The 8,675-nt window shown below is 36.7% G+C and overlaps 1 protein-coding gene across 1 annotated transcript; it reads left to right on the forward strand.

The window, feature by feature from the left end:
* The first annotated feature begins 405 nt into the window (after window positions 1–405).
* FASLG (Fas ligand) lies at window positions 406–6,607 on the forward strand. Its single transcript, XM_026703447.2, has 4 exons — window positions 406–824; window positions 976–1,021; window positions 2,446–2,499; window positions 4,052–6,607. Exons 1-4 carry the CDS (start codon window positions 519–521, stop codon window positions 4,444–4,446), a joined length of 801 nt encoding a protein of 266 aa, XP_026559232.1. The 5' UTR covers window positions 406–518; the 3' UTR covers window positions 4,447–6,607.
* Window positions 6,608–8,675: the final 2,068 nt, after the last annotated feature.

An 8,675-nucleotide genomic window follows, 5' to 3' on the forward strand; every position in this document is an offset into this window, starting at 1 on the left:
ACGTAGAATTAAAGTTAAAATTAAGTTGCATGTAAAGCTCTTTCTGGTCCTTTTTTGTTACAAGTCTCCCTACAATTAGCAACCTCACTTTAGTCTTACTCCACAAAATTCTTGGAAGGCTCACAATAAGTAGAGTTATGAAAGGTTGGTAGGACCAGATGGGCAGGGCTGGAAAGAGTTGTTTTGTTTGGGAGTGGGGTTGTAGAGGCCAAAAGTTGCTTTGTTTTGTTTTTGTTTTGCAAAAGATGACTATTTGAAAAATATTAAGTTTATTTTAGGGTTAATACCACTTGAGGGTGGTTTGGGGGCGATTTCAAAGCACTTCTTTGTGAATGTGAATTATCTAGCATCACAACAGCGGGCGGAAGCTTTGTGAGGTTTTCAGCAGTCAACCCCAAGGTTTTTCAGCTTGGGTGCAGTTGCTGAATGGAGATACAGTACAGGAAGAGAGCATTTTGATGACACAGCATCTAAGATTATCTGAGCAACAGTGAGAGAGGACTCCAAAGACTCAGTTTATGCATCTTTCAGTCATGCAACAGAATCAGTATTGTGGTTATCCCCAGATCTTCTGGACAAACAGTAGTGCTCTTTCAAGCTCTGACTGTGCTCCTCAGATGGGATTGTACCATTCCAGTGGAATTGTGGCAGATCAGGACAATTGCTTACCATTGCCTGTGCCAGAGAGGAAAAGGCATAGACAAAATCAAGGAGATGGTACACATCTTTGTTTCCTGGTGGTATTTTTGCTGATTCTCCTTGCCATCATGGGGATTGGTCTGGCAATGTTTCAGATCTTCCACCTGCAAAAGAAACTTCAACAGGTAACATCTCAATTTGAAGTAGGGGGAAGTGCACCAGATATCTTCTTAAGTTGGGAAAATGGTTCTGGAGTTACAGAAGCTTACCCAGCTATGTAAACTTTGTGGGGTGGTTTTCTTTTCAAATATATGTGTATGTTTCTTGCTTTCACAGTTTTCCAGCTCTGGCTGTGTCCCTCCTTCTCCTGATATGCTGAAAGGTGAGAACTCCTAGTCCTGTGAAGATTGGGAAGGTACAAATTAAAAATTGTGTTTCCTATTGAAAGATTGTGTTAATAATTCTGGTAATATTATATCTGAATTTCACTTCATAGCTTTGCACATGTTATTATCCTCCTATTATTGAGTCTTGGGTAGGAAACAACTGATGCAGGCTTATATAGGCAAAATGGAGAATAAGACAAGAAGGCAAGTCCAAAGGCTTTAGGGAACATTTATAAAGTACTACAGTACAGAACGGGGCTTTTTCACTTCATGCAAACTCCTTGTGAAAGGAAAAAAATCCACCTGTTGCCCAATTTTCAGAGCCAAATTTTAATATAAAATCCCACTCTTAGTTCCACAAACTCAGCAATAAGAATCAGGGACATCTGTGGAGGGAATCATTAAAATGGCAGAGGTAATCAAAGCCCCACCCTTCTATAACTTTTGCACATTTAAAAGGGCAAGATTTCTGTTGCTCTGTTATATCCATCACATTTAAATAATAATAATTTTATTCATTAATTCACTCACCCACTCATTTAATTTCTATAGCTATTACATTGTTGATGTTCTTGATTCCCTCTGCACTTGTCCTTGGTAGCAACTGTTCTTAAACCACACAGTCTCTTTCTACCAAACTGGATATGTTATCCTCATGAGAATGGTTCCTGTTCCATGCTTCTCAATACATCTGAAATCCTTCTAAATGATTACTGTGTCTGGCTCACCTTTTCCTGATCAGATAAGTTACCTAGAAAAGTAAAGATAAAAAATACCACTCTGAATTTATATAAAACAACTTAAAGCCTTAGTACATAATCCTTCATTTCTTTTGCCCCAAGCAACAATTAACATTTGCAGCATTTTCTTTGAAAAAATTGTTTCTTTTGTTCTAAATAAAAGCCTTTATTACTGATCCATCTGGACCAGGTTTCTGAAAAAATCATCCATATTAATATCACAAGTTTTCAGATATGAATCTGAAAGTCTGGATGATTTTTTAAAAAATTCACATTTATTTGTCATTCTTTAATGTCATGCAAACTGCCCTATTTATGATACCTTAAAAATATAAATGTATGGATTTTCATAACTATATGACTTGTTAGTAAATATTTTTCACTGGAGTTTGTGCTGTTATGAAGTTGGTTTTGGCAGAACATGCCAATTTAATTTTACTGGAATGCATAACATTTCTTAGTTTAGACCAGTCCATACTTGATATACAGTATATCAAGTTATTTGAGCTTATTTGGGAAATCAAGTTTTGGCCTCTTTAGAAGACTGCTTTATGATGAGACAGAATCCAATTAGGTTCCATCTTGGGGTTTCTACTTTCTCTCTGTTCATATTCTAAATCATCTTCCTGATGGCACCAAACAGTCATGAACTACTTTTTTTGTTTTCTGCTGCAATGTAGGAGCTCTGAACAAAACAGCAGAAAAGAAAGTCAAGAGGAGTGCACATTTAACAGGTAGGCATCAAAAACACAGATTGCTGATGTATCTAATTCTCTTCCCCTACTCCCCCACCTTACTCCCAGAGAGCTTTGTTCCCTTTGTAGAAGTGTGTTTGAAACCTTGCCCTTGGTTTGTTGCTAAATTGTTAGCCTGGCCATCACATCAGCAAAGTTCAAGAGTCAAAGGCCTTTCAACATCATACAGCATAAATATTGCCATGTTTTTCATAAAATAAACCACCAAGGAACAATTCCAAACCCGAGGGAGTTTTCCCAGGAACAGATCTGACAAAAGTATGGGCTTTTAAAATCTGCAACCAAAGATCCTCTGCATGTTTGCCAAGGAAAGTGAGAAGCTTCTACCTCAGAGGAGCAGGATGTTGCCTAACATTCTTATCTTGACCACACTTGGAATACTACATCCAGTTCTGGTCACAATACAAAAACAAATTTGAGACTTTAGAAACAGTGCAGAGAAGGGCAATAATGATAATTAGGGGACTGCAAGTTAAACTGAACAATGAATGGTTGTGGGAACTAGGCATGTTTATTCTAACAAAGAGAAGGACTGAGGTGATGTGAAATAGTCTTCCACTATTTGAGAGGCTGTCACAAAAAGAGGAGGTCAATCTGTTTTCCAAAGTACTAGAAGGCAACAGCCAAATGCTCAATGGAACTAGTGGTTCACCCGAACCAATCTGAATCAGTAGAATCCCACTCTGGGATGACCCATGCCAACCAATAGAAGAACAAGCTATTTTTGTTGCCTTTTAACATTCCACATCCTTTTAAAAAGCTTGCAACAAGTTGTCCTAGAAAGAAAGGATGTTCAATATCAATACTATACTGACACTTTACTCCCCATGCAGAAGATCAGCCTTTGTACTCTATTGAAAAAAGGCAATTTCAGAGTGTTAACATCATATTTTCCTCCCCATCCTGTTCCCATTCTACAAATGGCCTGTACACGAATCTTTACTGGGGTCAGCTGAATGTTGCAATAAGTGACCCATTCTACACATGAAGATTCTACCAAATACGGGTAAGCAAAAGGATTCCTTTCTGAATATTGTCTAAGTGCAGGGCTGTCAAACTGGCAGTCAATGGGCTGGATGTGTTACATATGGGCCATGCCCACCCCAGCTCTGTGAATGGGGAAAATGTCATGAAATGTCACATGACAGCAAAGTGATGTGGTGAGTTTGACATCCGTGGTCTAAGCAATCATGGCATGGCAATAATCTAGTATGCAGTGGATTGCTATTTGGAGCATTTCAACTGAGGCAAAACTAGTGCAAGTTGCTGTGGATGCTGTGAGATGCAGATAATATGCTTATAACAAGAGTTAAGCATAATAACTAGGAGTGAGTCGAGATATTTGAAGCAAGAAACAAAGCAGCCAGGAGAAGGATCCACTTGGGAGTAACAAGATTATTTGATCTAAAGAAAGGAAGAAATGTGGAAATGTCTAGCATCTAGTCTGATAGGGGAATGGGATCCCAGAGCAAATGCTACTGACTGCATGAAATCACTCCCATTTTCATCATGATATTTCATGTTTCTCTAGGCAAAGCAATTCAGCAATCTCATCCCCTGGAGTGGGAGACTACCCATGGACATGCCTTTCTCTCTGGGGTCCAGTACAAGAACAAGGGTCTAGTGATTGATGAAACTGGGCTGTATTTTATTTATTCCAAAGTGTTCTTCCGAGGCCAGACCTGCACTTCCCAGCCACTTGACCACATGGTTTTCAAGAGAAATCCATCTTATCCTGACAATCAAGTCCTGATGGAGAACAGAAAGATGAACTATTGTGTGACAAGGCACATGTGGGGCAAAAGTAGCTATATGGGGGCCTTATTCAACCTTTCCAGGCAGGACAGTGTGTATGTGAGTGTCTCTGAGCCTGCATTGGTAAATTCTGAAGAGTCAAAAACTTTTTTTGGCTTATACATGCTTTAACAAAACAGCCAGTAACACTTTCATTAAGCTATTCATAGCTATTCATCTGAGCAGTGTGTGGAACAGCCGGACTGGAACCACTATTGGAATTGCATGGATTTAAAGAAAGTATGATTCCCCTGCCCCGCTGGATTGCTTCAAGGCCATATACTGATTGGCAAGACCAACAGGAAATTTTCAACTCCAAATACTGCCCAAGACTGACATAGGATGTTTTGCATGGCTTGTGGAGCTTAGTTGTAAAATGAAAGATTTTTTTTGTCATTTGAATCCCAAATCAGCAACTATTCAGCAACTATTCTTTTCTAAGATTATTTTTTATGCTGCTCACTTTCTGATACATCATTTTTGATGTGAAAATATATTGTCTTTAATTTCTTGAAGGGAAAGAGGAATTTTTTGATTTCTAGATTTTTTTGAGGACTCACAATCCCATTACTAAAAATAACTTTAAAAGTTATAATTATATTCTCAATATTTGTGTCAGCTTTTAACTTTCCCTCTCCCCTTCTGACAGGCATTAACCTGGTGCTTTAAAAGATTCCGTGCATAAAGTTTGCAATAGACAACTAATGGTAGTTTAAAAGAGCAAGACCTTTTAAATCACTCTGCTTTCAGCCTACCTGCTTGATGGAACAGCCACTCTACTAAGCTCCTATGCACTTTCTTTTCTTCCCACGGCTTTCTCAGTTAGTCCTACAAGAATAGAACAGCAAAATTTGAAGTGACTACTAGGTGATAGGAAAAAGCTAAGATTTTTTTGGGTATCTCCTTGCTGCCATATGGTGGTTAACTAGATGCTTGCAGCCCAGATCTGGTAGCCTTACCTTTAAAGACTATTCAGATGTATCTTCGTCTTTGCTTCTATGTCCATCAAGGATAATTAAACAGGCATTGCTTGCTCCTGTTTGTGTATATAGTCTAACAGCTTCAGGTGAAGGATTAAACATTATCTTTTATTCAGATAATGCCAATTTCATATCACAAACACTGCCCAACTTTTGACTAGGATTTTGAAATGGGAAAGGGGCAATAAAATCTTGATTCTTGAATGACCAAATGTGAAATATGTCCATTTGTCCATCTCTGGGATGTGGATTTCTTTGACGGGCATATGAGTGCCAGTTTGAGGCCATGGTTTGACATTGGTTCTCATGGCTCTACTTTTCAGGGCAGAAAACCTGAGCTTCATTTCTCAATAAAAGCAGGCTCCACTTGCAAAATTCTTTTCTCAAAAGTCTTCCTTTGCAAAATTGTCATCCATTTTTTAAATGCAGCCAGGTTTTGATCTACTGTTTACAATAGCACTTAGACTTATATACCCCTTCACAGTGCTTTTTCAGCCCTCTCTAAGTGGTTTACAAAGTCAGCATATTGCCCCCAACAATCTGGGTTCTCATTTTACCCACATTGGAAGGATGGAAAGCTGAGTCAACCCTGAACTTGATGAAATTCGAACTGCCAAATTGCAGGCAGCCATAGTAGCTTGCTGCACCACCGCAGCTCTTGTATATAGCTGAATATAGATTAAGCTATATAGCGGAAGGAAACTCTGCTTAACCAGTTTTCTCACAAAAGCCATAACTAGATCCCTCCTTTACTCTAAGCAGGTTTTAAAAGAGCATTTAATGTATGAACTGCAGATTTTGATCATATATGCATTAGGAGAAGAATTAACTAGAAACATTGCTGAAAGTGGGGTAAATCCCTCCCAGACTGAACAGTTCTAAATTATTTTCTGATGTGGCATCTTTTGATGTGGCAAACTGACACAATGCAAATTTAAAAAACTAAGAATTAGGCCACAAAAGGATTCCCTGTTATCAAAGCTAGCTAAAATTAGCCACTTGGAAAAGACCACAGTGCTGAGATGGACAGCCTAACCAAATTATTAAAAAATAACAAAGATAGTGATTATTATAAAGTATGGAATATTTGGTATGAGTGGTTAAAGAAAAGGTAACATCTGATAGTTGGACAAGTTATTGAAATAAGGGAGACATGTGTTTAATTATAAAGCATATAGAGAAATTAAAACATTTAAAAGAACGAAGAAATTACTTTTAACAAGGTAGAACATGTCAATGATAGGGAAAAAACAAATGTAATCATTGCTCAACATGCGCTGTAAAATCTGTGTGTGTGTGTGTGTGTGTGTGTGTGTGTATACATACATACATACATACATACATACATACATACATACATGGTATTCAGCTTTGTTCTGGGTATTTTCCCGTCATTATAGTTGTGCTTTTAAAGTTGTAGCACGTTTGCAGAATCTCATCTGCCATCATCAGGCTTCTTTATGGTGTTTGAACACCATACAGAAGCCTGATGATGGCAGATGAGATTCAGCCGAATCATTGCTACAATTTTAAAAGCACAACTATAATGATGTGGGAAAATACCTGAACAAAGCTGAATACCATACATACATACATACATACATACATACATACATACATACATACATATTTGTTTGTTTTTAAATGTATGAATATTAAATAAATTCTTTTTTATACTCAAAAAGAAAAAAAAAGGAAAAGACTACAAAGAGCACTTTCAAGTTGCATCACCTGAAATTAAATGTATCCAGTCTGTATATGCACTCTTTTTCATGTGCTCTCTGGACACTGTATATGCACACAAGTCATATGTTTAATTAGATTAACAGAGTTGGAAGGGATCTTGTAGGTCATCTAGTCCAACCCCTCACCCAAGCAGGAGATCCTACACAATTTCTGACAAATGGCAGTCCAATCTCTTTTTTTCATTTTTAAAATTTTTTTAACAACAAACATAAACATAAAACAACAAATAAAACCCTCTTTCAATTATACAGTGTGTCGGTTGGTACATATTTCTTGTGCACAATATCTATAGTCTTTTCCTCTTAGGTTTACATTCTTATTGCATTAATTAACTTTCCATATCATATTATTATTACATCATCATAAGAATTTAATTTCAAATCCACATTATCCTTTTGAGCAAATCTCAGTTCTTACTAATTTTTATTCATGTTATAATTCATTCCAAAATAATCAATTGTAACATATCATTGCTATTGTATTATACTTCAGTTTCCTACCTTTCTATCTAACCATTGGTAAAATAAATCCCATATCTTATAATACTCTTTTTCTTCTTGCTCTCTGATTGCTAATGTTAATCTACTCATTTCTGCACATTCCATTATTTTCTTAATCACCTCCTCTTCTATCGGAATTTTCTCATTTTTCCAATTTTGGGCAAATACAATTCTAGCTGCAGTTAAAACATTAATAATCAGGTATGTCAATTCTCTGTTGTAACCTTCAGGCTAAATTCCCAATAAAAATGTCTCTGGTTTCAAGTCTACATGCTTTTTTGTCATTTTTTCCAGCCATGTATGTATTTTAGTTCAATATCTTTTAGCTGCCACACATGTCCACCACATATGGTAATATGATCCAGGTATCTGATGACATTTCCAGCACTTTGCCGATTTATCCTTGAACATCTTTGCTATTCCTGCTAGAAGTAGATGCCACCTGTAAAACATCTTATACAAATTCTCTTTATATGCTGTTGACATAGTTAGTTTTTAGTTTTTAGTCCATAACTTCTGCCATTTTTCTAGATCTATCCCATATCCAAAATCCCTCCCCCAGCGATCATTGTTTCTTTAAATTGTTCTTCTAGTTTCACTCCTAGTAAATAACTATATAGTTTTTTGATCATCCTCTCCTCAGTATCTGTTAAGATTTTATCTAATTCAGTAAATTCTTTGTAAAACCTTTCTATCTTACTATCTTTATCATATCTAAAATGTATTTGCACATATGAATTCCAATTCATCGTTATCTCTTGTTCATCTAATTCTTGCTTTGGTTTGAGTTCACCCTTTAAAATTTCAGTATATTTAACTATATGTTCCATTTTAAAAACAATTGGATATGCATATGCCTCTATTGTTGATAACCAGACTAGTATTTTCATATAATGTTGTTTCCTTATTTTCTCCCATGTTGACAATAAAGCACCTCAAATATAATGTCTCCTAAAATACCCATGTACTTTGCTTTTCTTATACCATGCCACCCCAATTGTAAATCATGACCTTCCAGTGTTAACAATCTACTATTTCTCAAAACAATCCATTCTTTCGCCCATGTCAATGTAACTGCCTGGTAGTATAATTCCCAATTGGGTAGTCCAAAACCTCCTCTCATTCTAGCATCCTG

Source organism: Pseudonaja textilis, chromosome 3, assembly GCF_049901715.1.
Source record: "Pseudonaja textilis isolate UNSWEBS1 chromosome 3, rPseTex1.2, whole genome shotgun sequence".
In the NCBI taxonomy this organism is placed as follows: Eukaryota; Metazoa; Chordata; class Lepidosauria; order Squamata; family Elapidae; genus Pseudonaja; species Pseudonaja textilis.

What these genes read in the sequence shown, in the direction of transcription:
- FASLG (XM_026703447.2), top strand. Translation starts at nt 519, where the DNA reads ATGCATCTTTCAGTCATGCAACAGAATCAGTATTGTGGTTATCCCCAG. An exon ending in TGCAAAAGAAACTTCAACAG is followed by an intron (nt 825 to 975) that starts GTAACATCTCAA and finishes TTGCTTTCACAG; the next exon opens with TTTTCCAGCTCTGGCTGTGT. An exon ending in TTCTCCTGATATGCTGAAAG is followed by an intron (nt 1,022 to 2,445) that starts GTGAGAACTCCT and finishes GCTGCAATGTAG; the next exon opens with GAGCTCTGAACAAAACAGCA.